Source organism: Callorhinus ursinus, unplaced genomic scaffold, assembly GCF_003265705.2.
Source record: "Callorhinus ursinus isolate GAN/ISIS: 27379988/994484 unplaced genomic scaffold, GSC_fseal_2.0 scaffold30, whole genome shotgun sequence".
Classification (NCBI taxonomy): domain Eukaryota; kingdom Metazoa; phylum Chordata; class Mammalia; order Carnivora; family Otariidae; genus Callorhinus; species Callorhinus ursinus.
The window spans coordinates 4,846,605-4,873,527 of record NW_027397092.1 but is presented as its reverse complement, the minus strand read 5'-3'; the positions used below and the strand labels follow the sequence as shown (position 1 = coordinate 4,873,527).

Sequence of the window (26,923 nt, the reverse complement as noted above, 5' to 3'; positions counted from 1 at the left end):
GATGTGGGACTCGATCCCAGGACTCCAGGATCATGACCTGAGCCGAAGGCAGTCGCTTAACCAACTGAGCCACCCGGGCGCCCTGGACTGATATTCTAAATATTTTTATATTCCTATTATCTCTCAACCAAGTTCAATAATGTTTCATAAATAAACATTTTGACTTAGAATTTTAAGCTTTACTTTTCCAAAGCTAAATACAAAATGAAGGTAAGGAGGAAACAGAAAGACAGAAAGAAAGGAAAAGAGAGAGCAAGAGACAGACACCAATGAGCAGAGGCTAACCTGTGGAGTCCCGATAACACTGTTTAAACCTACAGACCCAATAATGCTGGAATGCAGCTCTACCTCTGAACTTCCTGGGCACTAACCCTAACCCAAGAAATACCCTGTTTTAAGTTACCTTAAATTTCAGTACAGTTATTTGTTACTTTGAGTCCTGACTAACTACCTAAGAGTATCTGAAAGGTTACTCAACTAATATCTGAAATACACATTAATGAGTAGTTTTGGGTGTAAGTGAATTTTTACTTTCAATGGTCTCTACTCTGTAAGACAATTAGAAATTAAATATATATTATTTCTGTAACAAAAATGTTACTCAAATTTTGGGTAAAAAGCTGAACTTCAATAAATGTCAAACAGGAGAAAGAAGATAACCTAAAGAAGTTAAAGAGAATAAAACAGTATTAATTGGCCTTTAACGTATGGTGCATTTGAAAATGTAACACAGAATATCCAACTGCCCAATATCCATTTTTTCATTAACTCTTCCCATCTACCAAAAAAATTCCAATATTTTAAGCAAAGAAAATTAAGTGGAAATAAGTATTTTTACAAGCAAGTTAAGGAAACTTAGAATGTGTCAAATTTGTCATTGTTATCACATCTGGGCAAAACCAAACAAATGTGCTCCAGCCTACTTTTACTCCCATTCCTTTTAGTAGATTACCACTAAAATCACCTTGGTGAAGGAGCTGAGCTCGATAAGCTGGAAGAGAAGTTGTAAGGAAAGTATGAAGTCGAACAGCCAAAAGAAATTTTAAGCCACATTCATCAAGAGTTTCTCCACCTACAAAAAAAAACAAAACAAAAAGTATTCACTTATTTGTATTTATAAGAAAACCAGTTCATTAGCAAAATCCAAGTAAATGTTAATAAGATCTGATCTTATTTAAATCAAAATGTGACTAAATTTTAAAGGAGTTTAACCTTCACTGTGGAGTATACTAAAGTATCTTCTGTTTTGATTCAAGTCCTAGGCCCATCCCAATAATCTGCTGCTAATATGGCAAAGAATAGCTGTGCATGTTCCTTTCAAGCATAGTTCAAGGGGTGCATCCTACTGATCTCTGCACAAAGCTGGACTTATTAATTTCAGATCTTGTTGAGATATGATGGAAATTCTACATTCAATTTTTTATTTTTATATATAACTCAGGAGATTAAGAGGAAAAAAATGCCCTCTGGGTGAGGAAAAGACCTAATTTTAATATCCTTATATTTTTGCTATTCTAGGTAGGAGTATATACATTAGTGCTAATTTAAAAAAAAAAAACCTCAATATTTTAAAAACCAAATTAATAGTGATTACAACAGGAGTAAAAGTAAAGCAGAAAGCACCTTTTATCTTCAGGTATCTAAAGTGATTAGTTAATAAAAATGTTAACTTTTGCCAAACTCCAAAAGGATTCAGCTGGATCTTTACTATTATTGAGCAATTAGGTAAAAATGGCTGGCATAATGAATCTCTGCCTACTTTCTCAAAGTACTATGATTTATGAGATAAATAGCATATATTAAAGTTAAACTTTATATATACTGGGAAAGGAGCAATAATGATTAAAAAAGCCTTCCTGGGCATAATTTTCATAAAAATTACTAAAGATTATTTTCTGGGCAAATAAGTAAGCTTATTATCAGTTTCTCCTCCAATCCTGTACCCAATTTAGTTTTACCTTGGCTTCTGTCTCTGCTCTCCCCGATATCAGTGCTGGTAGTTGCAATTGTATCTGCTAAGGCCATCAGAGACATCTGCTCCATCCGGCTGAGTCCCGGTAGACTGGAATGAAGTAAGTGGCCAGAGAGAACCTGAGCCTGCTCAGGACCAAAGTAAGTTGGGCTGTACTGCGAAAGGTCGATGACCCTGGGCTTGGCAGTTTCCTCATCTGTCTCTACCACTTGATGATCAGTCATTAATGTTGGGATCTGAAAAAGCTCATCATAGCTTTCTTTTGACAACTGGCTTGAGTTATTTAAGGTACTCGGATTACTAGACTTCTCTAAAGACGAGTGGCAGCTGTCATCGTCTGCCGCAAGTAAGGCGTATAAGGGAACCGGAGGGACACAATCTATTTCCGTGTAGTCCGTATTTTCACTTTTGTTGAAAGCCTGGGGGTCCCTGGTAGTGCTTCCACTAGCACTGATAGCGAGAGACCGGAGGCGGCGCTCGTGGCTGGATTCAGCTTCATTCAGCGCCACAACCTCCCCAGCGATGCACTTGACAAGGTGAGACAAGATGGCCTTTGCTCTCCGAACCTTGCCAAGGTCCATGAGTTCCAAAAGCTGCAAGGGATGGTACTGAGGTAAAGTTGGGGAAAGAACATGAGCTGCTTCAAAAAGACCTGAATCTTCCGTATCCACAGAAGGATCGAAGGCAGTTTTCTTTCCACAGATTTTCTGTGCAAGACTGGTCATGGATCGAGTCAGAGTTTTCTTTGGAGGATGTAATCCAGAACTTGATGAGGTGCTCTGTTTTATTAAACTTATTATAGATGGAGTGCTCCCGTTGTACGAATCTGTTGTAACAGGTTCCTGTTTAGAAGATGGCTGCCACTGGGAATATACATGCATTTCACAATCCATTCCTACCACCAGGATGCCATCCCGGACCCATGATAAAGAAACAGGAAAAGGTGGAGAGCCTTCCACAGAAGAAACCAAGTCCATACTTCTTAAGAGGACAAATTTAGAGAGAGGCACAGCTTTAGGGCTTTCCCAGAGAGGAAAGGCTAGGCTTTCCTTACCAGCCTGTTCTTGTACCTTGCCAGCCAGGGGTCCATACATAAAAAGTTTTGATCCAATTCCTACAGTGAGGATATGAGAACCATCTTCCCTAGACATCCAATCTAAGTGAACTAAATGCTTTGTGTTTGATGTGATACTCTCTTTACTGGATAAATACACCTCTTGTTTATTATAAGCCACTAAATTGCTATCAATACTAATACCAGAATCTAACACTGTATTCAATTCATCTAAATGAATCGTCTGTTCAAGGACCCAACATGAACCTCCTGTAGACTCACATTCAAAAATACTGACGTGCATCAGGAAGTCCTGAGAAGACCTACTATTAGATGCAGGCTGCTTGTACGCCACTGCTAACCGATTTGTATGTGCACAGCTAACTTCTACAGGCCTACCAGGGACAGTTATACTACTATTGCTATGAAGTCCATCTTCAATAAGTAATGGCCATTCTTCCCAAATGTATACAAGATCCATTTTTCCGTTCTTTGATGTGTCAGGTTCTCCATCTGTTACTCTGCATCTCCAGAATCTTACTTTCTCATCTGAACATGAAGTTGCCAATAAATAAGGAGCACTGCACACAGGATATATGGAAGAAGAACTCAGATGGCCTAAAATAAAAATAATCTATTAACAAAATGTCAAAGGTGGTTAAATATTTCTGTTTTCATGCACCAAAGGTTTTTGGTCTTTGTATCAACTACTGTTAACAAGACAGCCTACATTTAGTTTAAGAGTCAACAGGATCACTAAAAAGCTTTTAATGACATCAAAAAGGTTTACAAAAAGGGAAATATTACCAAAATCTAGAGCTGAAAGAGAACTCTGAGGTAACTTCAATTCCTACATTTTATACATAAGGACCCTTGACCAAATGTGTATAGTATCTTACACTAAATCAAACAGCTAGAATAAGACAGAATTAGAAAACCTGAATTCTAGTCCTGGTTCTCAGGCCAGCATTCTTTTCACCCAATTCTTATAAATTGCATTTTTAAGATACCAATACATTTTAAAAACTGTGTCATCATTTATTGGCTCCTCTTCTTCAGTGTTTTTACTATTTTGTGTGCAGCCCATGCTTACCTATGTACTAAATGGGCCCTTCATAACTGAGGGGTATTTGATTCTACTGATGCTGCTAAGATTCTTAAGTGAGACAAACATTTGCTGTCCTTAATGTAATTATATACTCTTAACTTCCCAAGCCATTGGCAAGCTTTCTTTTTCTTTAAGATAGCAGTGACTATGTGAGGCTTTGCTAGCCAGAGTCTCTGCTGCAACTCTTCCATCCTGCCAGTCCAGAGCAAAAGCATGTATACCCAAGAGTCATCCATAGGTGTGGCAAGGTTCAATCAAATGTATTTACAAAACAGGTAGATGGCCCATAGTCTGCAAACTCCTGTTCCAAATTATTAAATATAAACTACCTAATTATAATATATAAATGTATATAGGGACATAATATATAAATGTTATATAGGACATTTATCGTATTTCAAAAGCATTTCAACATTTTTTTTTTAAGATTTTATTTATTTATTTGACAGAGAGAAACACAGCGAGAGAGGGAACACAAGCAGGGGGAGCAGGAGAGGGAGAAGCAGGCTTCCTGCAGAGCAGGAAGCCCGACATGGGGCTCGATCCCAGGACCCTAGGATCATGACCTGAGCCGAAGGCAGACGCTTAATGACTGAGCCACCCAGGCGCCCCTCAACATAATTTTAATAAAGTTTAAAGTCCTCAAGGAGTATAGCACTGTTGCAGAAGGACACAACAAGCACTGTCCATGTTATCTCTGAGCTGAACAGAGACTAGCAGGTTTACCTGCTGAAGAGTCCTGATTAAAAACAAAATTCTTAAGACTAGCATTTACTATATGCTGTTTTTGCCAACAAAATGAATTTCTTCTCTTTCCCTAGAGCTCCTCTTCTTCTGCCAAACTCAACTTGGGCCAAAGTTAAATAAGAGGGCTGTTTCTAGAAATATTTCTCTTACATTTGCCATATGTTTTAACTGGAGTTCGGCAGTGAAGATCATACTATTCTGGCTAAGAGAACAGCTCTTAAAATTGTGTCAATGCAAACATCATTCTTTTTCAAACTTTAACTTTCCTTGCACTGATGCCTCTTTTAGTAAAATATACAAAGAAGCAGAATTAAAAGTTACCAGAACACTGTTAATACCCCAACTCCTGCTAACTTCACCAATTAAAAAAGATTAAGTACCTGATAACACGGCACTGAAAAGCATTCAAAGTCATCAGTCCAAAAAAAAGACAGAGAAGTAGAAAAAAACAAAAATGCACACTCTGACTACAAAAACCAAAGAAATGGGTGATAAAAATATGGATTTTGTGTTGGTTTTCTTGATACCCTAGAATTGTGGTTCATGATCTGTTGTGTGCAATTAGAGTCACGTGGGACCCTTGTTAAAACAGCCTGGTAGGTGCACCCCAGAGTCTGTGATTCAGTAAATCCTAGGGGTAAGCCCAAGAATTTTTATTTCTAACAAGGTGCCAGATAATGTTGAAGCTGCCAGTCTGGGGATCACATTTTGAGAACCACTGCCCTAGGATAAAGATGATAAATATATACCAGGACCCACACACTCAGAATCCTTCAGAGCACACAGCTCCAGGCAGTCACTACCAATATTATCAAAGTTGGTAAATAAGGCACAACCTCATTACTATCTCTGCCCAGGAAACTCCAGGTTCTTCTTCATAAAGACATCATGAAAATTTGTTTCAGAAATCAATATTTAAGACTACAAATGGCTGACAAATGTCAGAATAATGTGAAAACCATAATGAGAATTTATTTAAGTTTTCAATGTAGGATACTTAAAATAGTGTTTCCATTTCTGCTTCCATGTGGATTTACAAACAGAAGTTGTGCCTCTTTTTAAATACCTTACTAAATATTCATGGATTATCAAGTTTGATTAGTCTCTTTTCACAAATTTTACAAACCTGCTGATGGCTTAACACTTATTATCTCAACTCCTTCTGGCAAATGCAACTCTTGGCTATAAACCATTTCTGAAGTCAGAGTCAACTTGCTGGTGCTCTGGAGATTTGCTCTGCAAGCCTGATACTTCTGTGAAAAAGGAGATATGATCTTCTCTGGAGAAGAAGAATAATGTTCTTCCGGCTGCCAAACTGCTTCAGATATTTTTGTATCTATTTTTTCATCTATAAAACATAAGAAAAGAACCAAAAACTGGGTGGGGGGAACCCTGTAAGTATTAAAACTGTTATATTTTATAATCTCAAGGCCTTATGAAGGATGAGAAAACATATTAATAGGATTCTTTATGGAAAGAAAATCAGAGAATCCATTTGCTTTTTTAATTAACTGAATAAAACTACAATTATTTTCACTCAATAAGAACAGGTTTAAAAAATATGTACTTAACTATCTAACCATATATAATTTGTTCACTTAAGCCTACTTGAAGTTCAAAAGATTTAAAAAAAAAAAAGACGACTCACCCAATGAGACAGGAATGGACTTTAAATGTAAATTCCACATGTGTAACAATGAATGGTTGTCTTGGGTACATTCTATTACAATTAGGTAGAATTTCTCAGAAAATCCATTATGTGAGCTGCCTGTTGGTATTAATATTTTTCACTATTAACATGGATAAATGAGACAACTTATTAAATATGCCAAGTTAAAAATGAATGAATTTTTAAAATTCTATATACAAAGTAGCATTAAGGAATACAATCAACTTTCTGATCACATGAATTTGTATTAAATTAAAATTTTAACAATTAAACGTATGCTATGCTTTTCATTCCTGAATCGACAGGCTTACAAAAGTCACATATCACAGTAATCACTATCACGTTGTTCACATAGGTTAGACCATAAGAAAATTTCTGAACAGGTGGGAACACTATGTGACAGATACTTTAAATCAACATATCATGATTAAAACTGTATTGCCAAACATATTTCAAAGTAAATAACTTCCATAATGGAATGACCTATTAATGAAGTTTAAGAATCAAAATAAAAGTAGTCATATCGTTCACCACATTAAGAAAACTTTTCTTAGTCAAAACTGCATCATTTAAGCAGCACACAAGCTGCTCAAAATAAAAACACTGCATCTAAAATATAAAATCAGTGACTCATTATTGCCTGAAAAAAATTAACTTGGTCTAATGATGGACTTTAATCCAAGTTTCTTAATTATAAACTAGTCTTCACTATGTACAAAATTATGTAAAGAAAAATTATAAAAACTATATAAATCATAGAATATATAAAAATCAGAAAAATAACCATAAACATCTTAAGTTGTATTGTGCTAAGAAACTAAATGAAAAGGTAACCTTGGTAATATGTTCTGGGTGAGTTACGCACTTAAATTACAAGAATTAAGAGGAAGGAGAGGATAAGGGATTATGACTAAAGATAAAAGATCAGAGATCAATCTATTTCTGATAATTTTACTAACAAGAAAGAATGCCCTAATAATGTAGTATCTGTGAAACGTTTTTTTGGTTCCTAATATTAGAACAACGTAAGATGAACACATTATACTTGGGTGTTTTCTGGAAAACTCTGATAATGAAGATAACAGTTTTTGAGTAAAAGAATTCCCAAGATATTTTAAGAAAAACTAGGAAAAATATTGTTTTAAAGAGAAAAAAATAAATTAAAAATTAAAGAATCCTAGAAAACGCTAGAATAGATTTAAGATCACAACAAAACTCCACCTAAAGTAATCTCTTTAAAAAAACCTTAAAGAGATTAAAAAAAAGAAAAATATTAATGTTAATATTTCAATATAAAAAAGGAAAAATAAAGAACACTTTGTTGATATAAACAGCCCTTTATCCTGTACCTGACATTTTTATTTTCCATTTTCAGTATCTTTCCATCATTATATTCAGAGCTTATCAAAGCACTGTGCTTTGCACAGTTCACAAATTCTCAGGGAAAATGACGAAAGTGAAAACAGTGGTAAGAAATTACACATTCAACATAACAGTGCAAACCTCAAAGGAAAAGAAAACTGGAAATGCGTGGAATTAAGAGTACAAGAGAAGTAAGAAAAATAATCTGGAACAAATACAGAATGAAAATAGTATTACGTGGGGCTTAATTAATAACGGACTTTTAAAAGCAACAGGCACGGGCGCCTGGGTGGCTCAGATGGTTAAGCGTCTGCCTTCAGCTCAGGTCATGATCACAGAGTCCTGGGATCGAGTCCCACATCGGGCTCCCTGCTGCTTGGGAGCCTGCTTCTCCCTCTGCCTCTCTCTGTCTCTCATGAATAAATAAATAAAATCTTTAAAAAAAAAAAAAAAAGCACCAGGCACAAACTGTATGGTTCATTTATAAGGAAAGACATTTCTCAGTTTGGTTTGGCTCTGTAATCAAAACTGATGACCAAGAGATCTGAGTTTCATTTTGCTCTGTTTTCCACTATATAAAATAACAGTTAATTTTTAGTGGAGGAGTTTAATTTTTTTAAATGTTTAACTATAAAAGTATTAATTAAAACACTTTTGTCTTTAAATTATAACTTGAAGTTTTAAGCTACTGCTTTAAATTGTAGATTTCTAAAAGGTCAGGCATCCATATTATCCAAACCGTTAGTGCAGGACTATATCCATGCAAAGAGTACTCTATACTACTAATAAAAAAAATCTCTATTATGCATTTTAAAAAATATAATTGACAAACCCCTTTAATTTTTCATGTTTATTTCCTGGTTTAAGAATAAAAGACTACTGGGCACCTGGGTGGCTCAGTCAGTTGAGTGTCTGCCTTTGGCTCAGGTCATGATCCCGGGGTCCTGGGATTGAGCCTCGCATTGGGTTCCGCGCTTAGTGGGGAGCCTGCTTCTCCCTCTGCCTCTGCCTGCTGCTCCCCCTGCTCGTGCTCTTTCCTGCTCTCCCTCTCTCTCAAATAAATAAATAAATAAATAAATAAATAAATAAATAAATAAATAAATAAATATCTTAAAAAAGAAAAATCAAAGAATAAAAAACTACTGGTATGTATATGGTAAATAACATCACAAACCTACACAGGAAAATTTTAAGTTCACATAGATGATATGAAACATTATATCAACTTATCTTTATTTACTGTTTACCGCACTCTACATAATATTTCTCATTACATAAAAAAAAACTATTCTTTACCTGCATCAGGTAATATTCTGTCTTTTCCCACCAGACTTTTCTTCTCAAGGTTATTCAAAATGAAATCTTCTTGAAAAACATGAAGCAGCTGGGTTTTTCTGCCTTGCTGAATGTAAATAAACACCAACATAAGTTGATATATATGTTATTTACCTAATGCTGAGTGGCCAGAAAAATAATACTTACAAGTTTGGTAATGGGATCTAATGCGATAATGCATCCTGGCCTGGCTGTTGACTGCTGACTTACGATGTTAAACACTTCACCAACATATTTCTGTTTTTAAAAAAAGTGGATATCTCCTTTATTAAACAATTAAAAAATAATTAATAAACAATATAAAATTTCATAGTAGATAAATAATAAGCAAGTTCAAGTGGGGCTAAATAAATTCACAAGTTGCTTTCATTATAAACATTCGAGGACTTTACCTTACTATTCATTACAGAGGAATGAGTAAGAGTTATGGGTCAGTTGATGCAGAGAGGAACAAAAGCAAGGCATGGTAATTGTTAGGGAGAAGAATATTTTACATCTATAAATGTGAAAGACTGACTTCAATGTCACAGAAATGTTCTAAAATCAATGCTTTTTAGGCATTAATTTTGAGGTGAGAAAGATGGAACTTAAGAAACATGTTGCTACACTATCTATGTATGCTGATTTCTAAAGCTACGTATGTCCTAACTGCTCTAGTCAAGGTCACATTGTTAAATTCGATCTTCATCACACTTTATCTATGAGCAGACTTTGATTCTAGTGATCACTCCCTTCTTGAAATAACTGTCCTCACTTGGCTTCCACTATGTACCACATTCACCCCACTTTTAACAATGGGATGCCCCAGGGTTCAATCCTATCACTTCTACTTTCCGTCCATGATCTCATCCAGCTCCACACCTTTAAATTCATATTCTGACAACTACTTATTTCATACGTTCGGATCAGACCTCCCTCTAAACTACAGACGAGCATACTAGGTCTCTTGGGTGTCAAACAGTCATCTCAAAATTAACATGTTCAACAGCAGGCTCTCAAATCCACCTGCTCTTCAAAATCAGCCTCTTAGACACATTCTTCTTAACTCCACTCAAAGTCATTCTATTCTTCCTTGTGCTCACACACAAACATGAGGCAGCATCCTCTTCTTCTCGTACAAGCCCCACATCCAGTCCAATCCTGCCTATTCAATGTTCAAACCACATCCAGATGTGACCAATTTTATCATCTTTACCACTACCACTTGCTACCACTCTATGGCCCTATGGCCCTTTGATTCTCTCCTGGACTACTGTGAAGATCCCTGCATCAGCCTCTCTGATGCCACTTCTCATCCCATGTCTGATTTTTCAGCAGCCAGAGATCCTTTCAAAACCTAAGTGAGAGCGTATCAATCTGGCATTGTCTTCAATGTTTTCTATGTTATTCACAGTAAAAGCCAAAGTTACCACAATGGCCCAGAAGGGCTTGTAAGATCTGGCTAGGCTAATTTTCTACCTTTAACCCTGATTACTCTCCACCTCACTTACTCTGCCCCAGCCACAATGTCCTCCTTGCTGCTCCTTTATATACCAAACATGGCCGGACCACAGGATTTTTGCCTGGCTGTTTCTATTCCGAAAATACTCTAAATATCCACATCCATATCCTTCATGGTACCCTTTCTGTGAGGCTTTTTCTGACCAGCACCTTACTAGCATTCCCTTGTACAACATGGTTTCTCTATATACTATTTATTAATATATTTTTACCTTTTTTTCTATAACCCTTTCACTAGAATGTAATCTCAGATTTTTGTCTGTTCTCTTCACTTCTCAATTCCCAGCCCTTAAATACTACCTGAAAAATAGAAGGCCCTCAATAAATATATGTTTTTCTACTATAACACTATTGTATGTGTTTTTGAAAAACCTTGCATTCTGCAAAACCACACATTAAAAATAACTCAGGGAAAAGATAGGATTGGAGCAGACCACTGACACCTATGCAGCTGTATAACCAGAACATTAACAAAAACATTAACTGGTAGCTGAGGAGATGGCTTGAAACCCCTAAACAAGAAGCTCAGTATGGCTGAAGGTAAGGGATATTTAAAAACACCAAAACTAAGAGTGGAAATACTAGCTTGCTGGAGGTGCTAAGACAATGCAGACGGTGGGTTGCTATTAGCTGTGCACAGGAAGAAGTGCCGCCTGTCCCAAGACAAAGGCTTTGGGATGGTGTTGGAAGGACTCCTAACTGTACTGCAACCAAGCTGAGAGCTTTTTTCTTCCTGGGTTAAGATTAAAATTCTACTGCTATTACTCCAGCTCCCACTGCCTTGAAAAAAACTGAAGATGAACGAACCTAACTTCCACATTTATACTGCCAGTAGTCCTCATTTATCTTGGGCAAAGAAGCATTGGAGAAACATATATTGTATGACACTAGACTCTATTTTCGGAATGAATGAAAGAAATGGTTTCTTTTTAAAGAAGCTGAGAATCGCTGTAATGGTACGTTGCAAATGTGAAAAAAATAAAGTAACTAGAAAATATACATCTTTTTATTACAAATTATATGTCACAATTCTAGAACAGGCCCAAAAAGTATAAATTAAGTATCTAAAAATCTCATACTATACACTTAATTTTAAAAGCTATTTACTTACAGAAATTTCAGGATTGGAAAGCTCATACAGAAGTTTCTTGGCATCAATAACAGCCTCATATAATCTCAGATACTGCCCATCACTTGCTACAAAACATGCGCTAGGAGAGTTGCAGTATGCACCTAGAAAGTATTCACAAACATTTAAAATTTAACCCTGAAACGATGATATCAGAAAATCTAAGTTTCTTAAATAAAAATCAGAAAGCTTACCTAGACAGTAACTGGGTATAAGGGTGGGCAGCCATGCCACATTGGAAAATGCAGAAACATGTAGAGAATTAATCCGGGCAAGCTCAGAAACACCTCCAGAAAAAGACAATGGCCCAACCGGATCAACCCTCCAAAGAATAAGCTCACTATAAACTGCATTGGGATCCTGAAATGTCACATCAATGCTGCTTTTATTCTGTTGTGCCAAAGAACACTCTTCAGTATTTACAGGATCACAAGGTTGCTTTTGGTTATCAACATCTGGTGTCCTTAGTGCATTATGGTGTGATGTTGTCAGCAATAATGGTAATACGGAGTGGCAAGCTAAATCATTGAGATGAAAGCGATGACCACAGTATCTGGATTTGTGAGAAATACTGAGAACTGTAGAAAAAGCAGATTCTTCAGCAAAACTGACCAGCCACTGATTCAGAGAGCCATCAGCATGCTTTGAAATCATCATAACATTAGGAGTAAAAATACTTAATTTTAAACTATTAGTTGATTTACTGTGGGCGGAAGAGATAAGCATTGATGTAGACCGTGTGAGGCTAGAAGGTTTCTGTTTCCCTTGCTGAATAGCCAAGTCAACATTCTTGGTGCAGGCATACATCACTATGCTTTTAGAGAGAGAGTTCGCATCACCTGTGGGAAAAGCTACAGGAATTCTGGAAACAAAGGACACCTAGAATTAAGAAAGTAAGCATTAGAACATATGAAATAATACAAAGAAGTATTACAAAACTGTACCCACATTTAATAAGCAGCAGCTCTCCCGAGATCATAATAATAGTACCTGGACTTGACGAAACATACCAGGCTGGTATTCGTCCAGCCAATCCACATGCCAAACTAGCAAAGAGCCATCCACGGGATGAATACTGAAGAGCATGTCTGCATTTTTACTCCATTCAGACAGAAGTACTTCAATCTGATGATCAATGGCAGCTGATGGTAACGGTACAAAACTTGAATTTGGTACCATTTTATCACTGCCCAATTCCTTCTTTTCATGATTTATTTTCAGATCATCCACACCATCATCCATTTCTATAAGCAAAAGAATTCATGAACCAGGTAAATACAATCAAGCTATTAAGAAAGATCTTTGTAAATGCATTCAAGATGAAAAACAACAGCTTTCAAATAAACAAGAAATTGGCTCCCCTTTAAAAATAACTTTGCTCCAGGGATATAAGGCCAGTAGAGTTAACTCAGCAGTCAGAGGGCCTATAGAACTGAGTCAGTGGATTAATGGTAGAGGACTATTACTGGACTGGAGAATAGGTAAACTGGTTGTACCACAATTTACTCAGAAGTAAAACATACTACTTCCCTGGACCTTAGTTTTTCTCAATGAAGAAGGCAGAATTGGGTCTATAATTCTGGGGTGAATTATTCAAATAATAATTCAATTGGAATGTAATTTGTACTTTCTTCACATTATTGGATTTTTAAAACCTGAGTCAGCTACACTAGAGATGCTCTAGGTATATGCACTTATAACTGATATGAGACACCTTAGAGAAACTACTTTAAAGGAATACATTTACAGTGTCCAATTTCCAGATCTCCTTCAATACATAGGTAATTTCTAACAAGTTCCCAGGTAATAATGCTACTAGGCCACAGACAGTCCTTCAAGTAGCAAGGCCTTAGGGGCTGACAGAAGCATAGGCATGGAGAATCCTGAGCCTGCATCAACCTGTAAAAAGCAAGCCACCGGGAACAGGAATACCAACACTGGATTATTAACTGAGCTAGTCCAAAGTTGTATTAAGCCACTGCAATTTTGAGTTTCTGAAGCTAGTAGCTAGTGTTACCACAATACAAAAATCTTAGCTATTGTCAGTAAAACTTAACATTTTTTTATCCTTCTTAAAGCTTTACCTTCATCAGATTTTACATCTGCCTGATTAGAGTCTTCTACACTGGCCTCAGAAGATGGTTGTTCAAAACTTTTTCTGAGTTGCTGTAAAAAGACTTCCATGGACAAAGTAAAATGCAACTCTTTATTGTTCAGCCAGTGTACCACAAAAGGCCCACTCTTCTCATTATTTTCACTTAGACTTAGAGATGTGATAGAAGGAAGAAGTGGAATGTCTATAAGAACAACAACAAAACACATACACACAATATTTCGATCATTCCAGCATCCAGACGTTCATGTCTCCTGTTTTTACCAGTTACATTTATCTTTAACCCTCTAAACTAGATTTTAAATAAGATTCCCAATACAATGTTTGCCACAGATATTATTAATGATAACAGCTTTAAAAATAGTAAATTTAACGTAACTATTATAAAGGAAAACAATTCTATATTCTAGGTCACAGACTAATTTATTTATATATACATAGATATTTTCTTTAGTTCAAAAAATATTCTCATTAAGAAATAAATCTATAATTTGTAGACATGTTAAGAGGAAAGTCTCCTTAAAAATTTCTCCAAGAAAAATGCCATCAATATGTTAAAGGAATAAGTGACTTATTTACCTCTATTTTAACAACTTTTCAACTTAAATTTTTAAATGTCCTACCTACCTCTAAGCTAGATAATGCCAATTTATTAGCATCAAGATTCAATTTGGAAAGTAGAAACTGAGATCCCCATCTTACACTCAAGGAAGACATTCAAGACAAAACCAGGTAAAAAAAAGTTCTTTCTTGGTATTATTTTTCATCTAACTGCTAAATTAAGTATACTAAAGTACAAATTCAGAGTAAATTGTGACAAATGATAATCCCTAACTAATAGAGAGGTGAAAAAAAGTTTGTCTATCATATTAAATCAAATATAAACTAGATCATGCTGGTATCTGCTGAACAGTAAAGGCTAAAATGGATTCAGGGAAGGTAAACTATTTTCCACAAACAAATTTACTGATTTTTTTTTTAAAGGAGAAGAGAAACAATTTGACTTAATTACCTGTTCGAACAAGGAATCAATTGTTAGACACCAATGAAAAACAGTATTACAGGGGATGGATGATAAAGAAAGCATAAAAGAACCTTTCCCCTCTCCCTTCTGTTGGAGGTAAGTTCTAAGAGTTGATAGATATATCCAATCCAATCTGAGCTCTGTTTATAAATGGACATTCATTACTGTAATTATTTCATTAGTATTTATCTATCCCCTTCCTAACGATAGGCTTCAGGAGAGCAAGGATCACACCAGTTTCCAACACCACTATACCTTCAGTTCCTACCACTATCTCTAGTTGCTATTTGGCACAGACCAAACACTCAGTAAAAGTCCTGAGGGACTGTACTGCCAATCCTATTATCCCTAGGAGGATATAATTAGTGCCAGGGAACCAAAGAGTGCCCTCAAGAATCCTATTCAGTATGATTTTCAAGTTACAACCAACACAAAAAAGATCAGCGATGCCTCTAGGAGACCACAGGCCTAGGTGTTCAATATTGAAGAAGGAGAGGTGAGGTTAATGCAGGCTTTTAGCAGCAGCATGCTCTGTAAAAGCAACCTTAAATTTCTTCTATCTCCTGACCCCAAGGAATTTCATTAAGGCCATTTTTTATGAGAGATCTTCAGGGAAAGGGTGTAAGAACTAGAATTAAAAAAACATGCTCTTAGGAGCTCCTCTCCTCTATTTCTACTGATGGGCAAATAAGTGAAGCTCTATCTGAAAGTTTGGCCTTCAATAAGAAACACAGCATCCAGAAATGTCATTCCTAAAGGTCTAACTTAGGGAAAGGAGATCTCCATAGTGTCTAATCTAGCTGCTAATGATATTATTCTGCTCTGATTTATTCTACATATATGGATTTTTCCTTAAGGTCCTATTAGCTAAAGAAAGGTTTTAGAGTTTTCCTTATTGGAAGGTCATCAGGGAGATGCTACATTGGAACTTAGGGTTAATTTTTCTGTAACCCCTCAGTTTTTTCCATTAAAGGTAAGAAACCAAGCTTTCTTTATTCTCAAAATGTTGTCCTTTATTCCGAAGAGACTTTCACAACAACTCCAGTAGTCTCAGAGCTGCCTCTGGGTATTACTAGCACTGCCGGTGTATGTTTTTTGATAAAGGTAAGGGTATTTCCCAAGCCTATGTAAGGTTTTACTAAAAATAGTTCAATATCGTCCCCTTTCATTTTCTTGGCTCATGGATTCTTTTAGAGCTGGGACTGTTGTTAACCAAATAAAAGCTAAGAAAATTAGCAAACACTTTTTATTCCTAGTGGAAGTATCTCTACCCTTAACTTACCAAAACATTTCTCTCTTTGATTCAGGTAACTAATGAACCACATTTATTGCTGTTTCCTTGAAGAATGTAATAGTACTGCAAATCCAGGGAGACAAACCATAAGATACTCTTAACCATAGAAACAAACTGAGGGTTGCTACAGGGGGGAGCGGTAGGGGGGATGGGGTGGCTGGGTGATGAATATTAAGGAGGGCACGTGATGTAATGAGCACTGGGTGTTATATAAGACTGATTAATCACTGAACTCTATCTCTAAAACTAATAATACACTATAGGTTAATTAATTGAATTTAAATAAAAAATTAAAAAAATAAAGAAATGGAGTATTAAAAAAATAGGTTATGCTTATTTTATGCATAAGAGTATCTCCAAATATACAGAAACTCAATTGTGGTTATCTCATGGGATAACGACTAGGGTGGGGCAGAGGTGAAAAGAGGCTTTCACCTTCCACTTTCTGTACAGATGGTATTTATCATGTGCAAATACTGTTTTTTAATCTTTTTCCCAGTAATATTCTAAAGTTCCTCTTTAAATACTCCAACTCTGACCACCTGTTTTTTAAACTCACAGAAAACATTTACTAAAAGATGAGCACTTTAAATCTTCAAATTCATAGATAGATCCAGATATTCTAGATTTTTAAAATCTAATAGTACATATTTGACTACTGACGTAAGTTTCTTAATTCTTCCAGTTATGACTTCTACATATTTCTGCCCTGTTTCTGGAAGACCACCTAAGATCAAGCATTAGACACAATGGTTTTATTTATTTTTTAAAGATTTTATTGATTTATTTATTTGCCAGAGAAAGTGAGAGCTACAGGCAGGGGGAGTGGCAGGCAGAGGGAGAAGCAGGCTCCCTGCTGAGCAAGGAGCCCAAAGCAGGGCTCGATCCCAGGACCCTGGGATCATGACCTGAGCCGAAGGCAGACGCTTAACAACTGAGCCACCCAGGCGTCCCTACACAACGGTTTTAAGAACTATACAATAGTTAACAAAATACTATTCTATGGTGTTAACCTGTTAAGTATTAGCTCAAATCTCAACTTTTGAATAAACTAAGAATCTCAAATGACTTATTAAGATTTTAATCAGAAACCAAATATAGCTTTAAAAAGCAAACAAGTAAACGAAAACCTATGTTTAAGTAATCAGTGAGCTGGCTGGCTATAATGAAAAATTAGATAAGCAAGTCACCCTCAATTTTTTACTTATTCAAAACTAGAAGTAAAATGTCTCTGTTATAAAATTAATTTACTCAAGTCCAAGAACGGTTGTTGAACAGTGTTCTATTACCCGTGGCTGGGTTGATGCTGGCAGCAATATGAAAGTGGCAAAGTGCGTTGGCATGCAGCGGAGCATTTCTGTGGACATGATGAGGGTCCTGCTGGTGTGGCAGGTATCCGGTATGCGCTACAACAGCAAGTGATCTCCTCCGACCTCTGCGAAAATGTCTCAGATTTACCTGTACCAGTAAAAACAAAGTAAAACCAGTGGCTATAATGTCCTAAGCATATATATATATATGTATATATATATAAACATACATATATATATATATAAATGATTTTTAGACATTCTACTTCATTTTTCCATTTTAATTAGCTAATTTTTAATTCCAGTATAATTAAGAGCATTACATTAGTTTGAGGCATACAATATAGTGATTCCACAATTCTATGCATTACTCAGTGCTCATCATGGTAAGTGCGCTCTTAATCCCCATCACCTATTTCACCCACCTCCCCCACCCTCTGGTAACCATCTCTTCAGTTTTTTTGTCTCTTTCATTTCTTTTGTTTCTTAAATTCCACATATGAGTGAAAGCATATGGTATCTGCCTTACTCTGACTTACTTCATATATACTCTATTTCAGATGAGTTTACATATACAAACATCTTTCAGTACTTTTGTGCAGGAAATCTGAAATCTGAAGAATAAGCTTAGAACTAAACTGCCTAACTTCCTTCAACCATCACACAATATTGTGCAATTTTTATATGGTTTATTTTTTTGATAATTAATTTCATAAAACAGAAGTTCACAACAATGTGCCTGTGGATAATGATGTCTCTGTGCATACTGTCTTTGTGTCCAGTTTACTCCTTCTGACGATAAAGCACTGAACAATACTGCCATCATACATTAAGATGATATTTCAAATATCGTGGCTGATTTGTGAAGCTTTTTCACAGAGATCACTTCATTTGACCCATAAGGCAGAGTGCTGATATTTGTTTATTTTCATCTTTCATATGATGTAATAGTTTCTACAGAACACAAGGTCACCTAAACACAGAATGAGAGTCTTCATTCCTAGTCAAGAACCTCTTTCAGCTATTATTACACATAACCATTCTATCAGTTGTTAAGTCTCCAGGCAATATATCTTTAATTATATTCTGAGCCCTGAGAATACTCTCCAAATGTGACAAAGTTTTTCCATAATCATACAAAGCATTCAAAGACAAATCACTTTTAGATCACTTTCTGTTTTCCATATCAAGAAAATAAGAATCTGTATTACTGGTGTATGTTCAATTAATCTAAACATCAAAAATTTACTTTTACTTTCTATACTATTCAGTAAAATAAATACTTCATGGGGCACCTGCGTGGATCAGTCAGTTGAGTGTCAGACTCTTGATTTCAGCTCAGGTCATTATCTCAAGGTCATGAGATTGAGCCCCTGGTCGGGCTCCGTGCTGGGCATGGAGCCTGCTGAGGATTCTCTCTCTCCCTCTCCCTCTACACCCTGCCCCACCATAGTCTCCCGCTCTCTCAAAAACAAAACAAAAACAAAAATAAAAAACCCACAAAAAACAAACAAAACAAAAAACTTCAAGTTCCAGAAGGTTCTAAAGATAACAAATACAGAACAGAATCTGATAAAACTATTCTAATCATTCCTGTAATTATGACAGGACAAAACACCCCAACCTCTAAACAAAGTAAAAATATAAATTATTTTTACAGTCAAATCTTTGCATTTTCAGATTTTCATTTGTTATTTTAGCTAAGTGTATCTTCCTTTTGTTACCATCAGTTAACCTAAGATTAACTTCATAATTATAAGTAGTTTTAGGCTCTGAAATACTTCAGCATATTTTTTGAACCAAATAAAATAAAGTTTTCTGAGAACTGTTTTTCTAATATATATTTTTTTCATAACTAACCATATAACTTCGAATATTAATTAGGATGCATGTTACAAAATAGGCAATGTACAAAAGGTTTTAAAACTTGTAGGAAATAACATCTAACAAAAACACTTACATCTAAAGCATTTTGAACTCGTTCTTTACTGGAAGCATTTCTTCTGAAGTTATTTGTTAAATTAATTGGTTCCGCCCAATGGTTGCAGTCACCTCCATATAGCAAACAATCATTTGGTAAAAATGTCTCTACCCAAAGACGACATACATTATCTTTGCAGCAAGTCAACAGTACATTACATACAGAAGCCCTGAGGAATAAAAAGATTTTAGAGGCAAAAATATAAATCTCAAACAGTATAACATTCTACAGTGTTTCTGTAATTAATTAAACGCCCACAACAAAGGTACCGATGACGAAAATGTCAATATACATGTATGCAATGTATTTAGTCAAAACCATTAAAACTGAGTGGGTATTTGATTTCATCACAGCAAATACCTGCTAACCCATTTCTTTTCTGCCTAGAATTTGGCAGTTCTTGTTTTAAGAATCTAAGATTCTTCTTACAGCCAAAGAACAAGACTGAAACAATGCCATAATCCTTCAGTTAATAAGCAAGGAAAAAACCTACATCTTCTTTTAAAATATTCTGATTTACTCAGTGGATGGTTACCATTCGGATTCCTTCATAATGCTTCGTTTTTACTTTCTGTAAAGCTACACGCACACTAGTCAGTAACAAGTTACACTATTTAGTACACTTATTCTCTCCTTGCTTAACATTTGCAAAAAGCAGTGACTACATGAATAGAAAAATAATGATAAAATAATTACTAGCCACCTCCTTCCTTATTCTTGACTTCTAGTGAATTCAGTCTTTCCAGTCACAAAATAAACGCAAGATCAATTACATACATATTAATAAACCCCATAAGCATCAGGAGCTCAAAGGTTGAATCCCCATCAACAAAGACTACCTTTTATTGGGTAACTCATCAAAAAAAAGAAAAAAGGAAAGAAAGAAAAAGAAGTCACAAATCCTGTAACAGACACATATTCAAACATATCAGATTTAAAAAGAACAATCAGTACAAGGCTTCTATGAAGTAACTCAGTAAATTAAAGAAAAATAAAAAGGAAATAAAAATATTCCGTAGTAGTCACTTTGTTAAACATATCTGCTTGATTAAAAGAAGATCTCTAACAAAGGGGAAGAAAAAGGAAATCAGCATGTTTTGTGTGGGCTGCTTTCCCCTGCGGCTTCCCTCCTCTGCTCTCACCTCTCCCCTCTCCACCCCTTCCTCCGCCTACTCTCCTGACTTGCTTCCCTTGCCATTCACTCTGAGCCTCCCTCCCTCCCTCTGTGCCCTCCCCCCAGGTGCTGTGTCCCAGCCTCTCCGGGCCACTCTCCCTTTCTACCTCTCCCCACGTGCCAGGGCCGCTCCTCCTCCTTTCCCTTCTCAATCCTGTTCTCCCTCCTTGCCCCACCCTCATGTCTTTCCCTCTGTCTTCACTTTTTCTCTGTCCCCTTCTGACTTCCTTCCTCCTTCCTTCTCTCCGCATCTCTCTAGCACAGACATTCACAGACACACAGGCAGTGACAGCAGATTGATTAAAAGTAGGCAATCAGAAAAAGAAAATACATCAAAAGGCAATATGGAAAGCTGAAGCTTCACGGTGCCCATCTGTAACTGGCAGAAAGGGCAGACTTATGAAGGAAGGGCAGAAGGTAGTAGACTGAAGGAATGAATACAGAGCAATCAGAAGAGGCAAAAGCAACAAAACAAGCAAGAAAGCAGCACAACGCGCAGAGCCTGGAGAGGGCTCTGACCTGGGAGTGAGGACAGCCCCAGGTGACTCTCCTCAGGATACTTACAGACAATCAGTACAAGCAGCTCCCAGGTAATTTAAGGAGAGCAGGGAAGTAATACCCTGCTCTGTCTGAGGCATTTCTCTGGCAATACCTCCCTTCCTTACTTCAGATCAGGGTACCTGATTTTCTCTTCAATGGCATATCATATTTAGGTATAACTGTTCCCTCCCTCCAAAGAAAGCTATAACCCTATGAAAGACAACCAGGTGATGGTAAGTGTGCAACCCCTGTCCTATCTTGATGTAGCAACAGGCTAAGATGGTTTTGAAACTAGCTGTCTAGAACCAACTTTTCGGATGTTTTGGGGAGGGTATAACAAACCTCCCAATTTATCCTACATTCATCGGTGTTTAGTGAAGAAGTATATGCTCATTACAAACACTTCCCCATTCATCTCTCTCGGGAGCAGTGGTACCTTGCATAAAGTATTACCATTTGGCTAAGTATCTTAATTTTATGTGAAAAACAAAGCACCTGTACAGCCCAGTGAAAACGCTGTATCAGAAAGAGCAATGGTTTTTGATTTTGACAGGATCTCTGTCATTCTCATGAGAAAGGGTCAGCCTTCCCACCGTATACCTGCAGGCAGCTGGTAAAGCAAAAATGAAACCTAGAAGAGCTCGGGGAGATCAGCTGGTTCTTAAAGGACATGGACCAAAAGTAAAATTCTTGAGACCTCTACAAGAAACTCTATCAAACAGAAAATTCTAGTTCTATACCACAGTTCCTTATGCTGCAGAACTTAGTTGGCAGAGATAAAATGAACACAGGCAGGAACAGAAATGGTACGTCTCACTGGTGTTATCAGGCATTTGTAACGGCCCAGTGTAAGGCATCTGCTTCTGCCTACCCTGTGATCACCTGTACCAATCCTGTGTGAACTAGGTCAGGAACAGATGTGACTGTCCTCTCTCAAAAGATACAATACTTCATAAATCTCTCTTTTAGTACTCTTGTGGTCTAACCATGTGCAAAACACTTGCCGATATCAGAAGAAATCAGCCTCTGAAATAATGTAATCTTCATGGTTTGCGATGAGTTACTTTTATTAGGGCCACTTACAACTTTTTAAAGGAGAATTAACATATGCCACAACTCATTATAGTCTAAACAGATTTTTACATACGTGAGCAACGATCTCAGGGGTACGGGAGCAATCGTTCTCAAAGTGAAGCAGGCTTTTGCTAACAATAGATTGTCCACACCACTCTCCCTTAGCCCGAAGACTCGGGCACATCCTCCTAACAACAGAACCATTACTGTTCCTACAGTGTCTTCCTCCCATGCTTTACTGGACTGGTAGGCTGGGGTAGGAAGAATAGTACCTATGGTACTAGAAAAAGCTCAAAAAAAATCAGGTAACAAGGATGCAAACATGTCATTCTACATCTGTCTAAGCCCATACAGTGTACAACACCAAGAGCAAACCATAATCTAAACTATGGACTTTTGGTGATAATGTGTTGATGCAGGTTTGTCAATTATAGCAAATATACCACTCTGGGGGAGGCTATCTATGCATGTGTGAGTGCAATGGATATAGGGGTAATCTCTACCTTGCCCTCAATTTTGCTGTGAACCTTGAACTATTCTTTAAAAAATCAGTCTTAATACACATTTTGTAAAAAAAAATTTGGATATATTCTGCTGGCTCAAAAGAGCAAAACTAAAGTCAAAAATGACCCAGCTGTCCTACTAAATATCAGTGACAAAAGGTTAAGGGAAAAACAGTACTGCTCCATGGTGTGGCCAAATTGAAAATGGCCATGAAACAAAAAGCAATTTCTACCTACACTTAAGAAGCAGGTCTCTGTGCCTTACTAAGTATAGGCAAAAATTCAATGGGATATCAGGTCTTGCAAGGGTCACAGGAAAGAAAGGAAGTATTGACAGGTGCACTTGCACATGCACGTATAGGTTAAACTAATACCTAGTGCAGGGCATAGTAATCTACTACCACACTCTCTTTTCCACAAAGATGTTGGATACAGTTAGAGAAATGTTTGAGGCCTCACGGTATATCCTTTCAATAAAGCAGTTAAAAACAAAAAGGAAACCAGAGGAGATACACAGAGAAGGTATCAGATTAGGGAGTGAAACATGAAAAATTCCACACAAATGGCAATATGGGGAATGACTAAGAGACGAAAGAACAGGACACCTAACAAAGAGAAGGAAAGATGTACAACTCTGTCACTTAAAGACAGCTACGATGGAGGTCAAGTGTCCTTTCACATGGCTCTCCTCTGAGGTGTCAATCACAGCTGACCCGTGGCTAGACATCTGCAGGCCAAGGATTATCTAATATTACCAAAATCTTCCTAGACAAAAGTCCTATAACTATAGATTCTTAAAGTGAGAAGAGCAGTCAATGTCAAAATGACGTTCTCTTAACACATAGACAAAATGACTAAATCGCTGACCTAGGCATGTATTTGCTTGTTTTACGCCAGGAAAATCCATTTACAGCTCGAGGATGGGCCAGATATACAAAAGAAAAGTCCATTTCTCCTTGGGATTGTTTTTCTGAACTTTTATCCGGAGAGGTAACAGCTGTCCGCCAGTTTTCTACATTATACCATACCTTTAAAAGACAGTCATCCTAATAAAAAAAAAAGAAAGAAAAATATCCACATCAGAATTAAATTAAAGATTCAGTCAAACAGCAAAGGTAAGAATTTTCTCCACAATCACAGAAATTTAGGGATGGGAGGAATGGTGGGGCACGGAGGAAATGAGAAGAAAATCTCTAATTCTGGTACTTTTCTATCAACATTCCATAATTGTGCTTTGAGAATTAAAGTGTGTGAATGTATACTTCACAAGGAATGGATCAAGGAAAATGCTAGTTACCATACAGTATGCTAAATGGAGTCACTGAGAAGACTGATAGATGAAGGGTTCGTCTTCCGACTTAGCCAAATATCAAACAAGAATGCATTACCACCAGCAGGCTTATGGAGACTGCTAATCTTTGAAAACAAGAGTTTTCATGAAGTATCAAATGAATGCTCAAAGAAAACACTGAAGATGATAATAATGAGTTAATAGCTACTACTATATAAAACATTCTAAGTATAATCAAATAATAATTAAAATATAAAATAATAAAAATAATATAATAAAAATATTCTAAGTATAATGAAAACGGCATCTCTTAATTTGGGGAGTAAGGGAAAACAAGGGGACTAGAATGTACCAGGTTCTGCTTTTAAGCTATAATTGCATTCCCATGCTTAACGTCAATCTTCTCTCCTAACAAAAACCTCCCTGAGGATTTAGGGTATCTCACATCCTCCCTCTACAGAAAGCTACGATCCAAGAGAACAATTAACTTCATACAATTAGTTGTAAGGGAACTATTCGGTGAACCAATGATTACAAATGAATAATTTCAAGGAAATATACTGTTCTGACATCAGCAGGTAAAAACATGAAAATGGTTATAAATGTCCTCCTAGAAAGTCTGTAAATTCTTGTATTTGCTCAAAAAGATTAACCACTTGACCAAAATCAAAAAGCTGGTAAATGTTAGATTTATATCCAGATATACCTTTAAGTCTATGTTTCAATTATACCATATTGCCTTTTAACACAATAATATTTAGTCAATTTTTGCTATTTAACATTTTAATAGAAAATATTTTCAATGTAAACAAATTAAAAGAATGAAGCCAGTTCATGTTTTTGATGTATCAAAATAAACCAACAGCAACAGCATTTTCAGAAATTACCTTCCCAGCAGTGGCAAAAAATTCTCCATCTGGTGAAAATTTCATTAAATGAATTTGGGAAGCAGTTCTGTAAATCAAACAGGTAAGAAATAATTTTTAAGGAAAATTAGAATTGTATATTACTTCTATAAACTATGTTCAGCAACTTGCTTCAAATAGTGGAAAATTTTGTGATAACACAAGTTTCAAATTCAATTTTAAGTATATCTCATAATATACAATGAAAAGTATAAATGTTTAAGTTAAATATAAAAATTATTTTTATGTGAAATTATCTATGTATAAGAATCATGCAAGAACAACTGGTATCATCAGTCTTTAAAGCTTAGGACAAAGAATCATAGCTCTCATTGCCTTAGAATATGAGAAAGAGAAAGGTTTCACTTTTCAGTTTGGAAATCTAATTTCGAAAGCCCTGAGATATCTATATTCTAACATACATTTTCATGGACAATAAATCAAGATTTTGAAATGAATTCTCCCTTAAGGTAGCACTGACCTGATTAAAGATTATGTGTGGGTTACTGGGGGACTTGCGAGCAGGCTGGAGTCAGCCTGTCAGCTTGACCTATGCACTTGGTGCACGCTTGCCTTTTTCTTCTTCAAGGAGCTTTCGCTCTTGTCCCTTCACTACCTTCCTATCTGGCTACCCATATATGCCGATCTCAAGACCACCTTCACTATCGCTGCTTTCCTTTTCTTCACCCAGTTTTGTGCTTAGATAAATTCATTTTAAATTTATTTGTAAAGGAGGCCAAAGAGGAATTCTGTCACAGGTCATTCCAAATTAAAATAACTTCTTCTAGGAAACAAACCGAGGGCTGCTGGAGGAGAGATGGGTCGGGGGACGGGGTAACTGGGGGACGGGCATTAAGGAGGGCACGTGATGGAATGAGCACTGGGTGTTACAGGCAACTGATGAATCACTGAACTCTACCTCTGAAACTAAAAAAATAACTTCTTGATTTTAAATGTAATAAACATGTAATAGAAAATATTAATACATATGTATCAAAAGAAGAGAATGAAATCATCAGTTTCACCTACACCACAACACCCATTCCCAGGAAAAACCACTGCTAACATTTTTTTTTAAAGATTTTATTTATTTATTTGAGAGAGAGAGGATGAGAGATAGAGAGCACGAGAGGGAAGAGGGTCAGAGGGAGAAGCAGACTCCCCGCCGAGCAGGGAGCCCGATGCGGGACTCGATCCCGGGACTCCAGGATCATGACCTGAGCCGAAGGCAGTCGCTTAACCAACTGAGCCACCCAGGCGCCCACCACTGCTAACATTTTAACACACAGATTTCCAGACCCAGGCCCCCACCCTCCCTCTCTGCCTACTTTCTGTGGTAGGATATAGGGGAGGAGGGGAGGGAAAGTGAGGTCGTCTTACAATTTGCTTTGTAATCTTTATTTTAAAGTATGTAACGAACATGTTTGCATATCAACGTGTATAGGTCTGTCTTATTTTACTGGCTATGCTATTCCATTATAGATATATGCAACGCCTTAAAATAAGTTATTTAACTACTCACTGCTGTTTTCTCATTTTTGCTGCTACAAAAAAAGTGGTGCAGTGAACATCCTTGTATATGCATTTTTATGCATCTGCTTAATTCTAAGGATATTCTTAAAACAAACACTTAAAAAGTGCCTCATCTCCATGACAATCCTCTCCATGACTGTGACCTCTGTCTCCAGGTCTTCTCAAAACAGCAGCTAAGGCAGGTCCTTTTAAAGGGGAAATCAGTTCTCAATGCTCCCTCGGCTCAAAATCCTCAAAAGCTTCCCAACTCGGAATAAAAGGCAAACGCCTCACAATAACCTCTAAGTGGCCTTTACTCCAGCCAC

General features: G+C 36.6%; 1 protein-coding gene across 2 annotated transcripts in view; it reads right to left on the bottom strand.

Annotated features, from left to right (window-relative positions):
• DMXL1 (Dmx like 1) overlaps positions 1 to 26,923 on the bottom strand; it is a 128,860-nt gene that overhangs the window by 73,049 nt on the left and 28,888 nt on the right. For both annotated transcript variants that reach the window (XM_025860778.2, XM_025860779.2), the window contains exons 6-19: positions 25,068 to 25,134; positions 23,757 to 23,935; positions 19,578 to 19,767; positions 17,597 to 17,765; positions 13,961 to 14,173; positions 12,867 to 13,120; positions 12,071 to 12,755; positions 11,859 to 11,980; positions 9,395 to 9,484; positions 9,209 to 9,314; positions 6,530 to 6,649; positions 6,008 to 6,229; positions 1,959 to 3,644; positions 965 to 1,072 (exon numbers count right to left, since the gene is read on the bottom strand). In XM_025860778.2, coding sequence (XP_025716563.1) covers positions 965 to 1,072; positions 1,959 to 3,644; positions 6,008 to 6,229; positions 6,530 to 6,649; positions 9,209 to 9,314; positions 9,395 to 9,484; positions 11,859 to 11,980; positions 12,071 to 12,755; positions 12,867 to 13,120; positions 13,961 to 14,173; positions 17,597 to 17,765; positions 19,578 to 19,767; positions 23,757 to 23,935; positions 25,068 to 25,134 — 4,211 coding nt within the window. The remainder of the gene's footprint in view (positions 1 to 964; positions 1,073 to 1,958; positions 3,645 to 6,007; positions 6,230 to 6,529; positions 6,650 to 9,208; positions 9,315 to 9,394; positions 9,485 to 11,858; positions 11,981 to 12,070; positions 12,756 to 12,866; positions 13,121 to 13,960; positions 14,174 to 17,596; positions 17,766 to 19,577; positions 19,768 to 23,756; positions 23,936 to 25,067; positions 25,135 to 26,923) is intronic.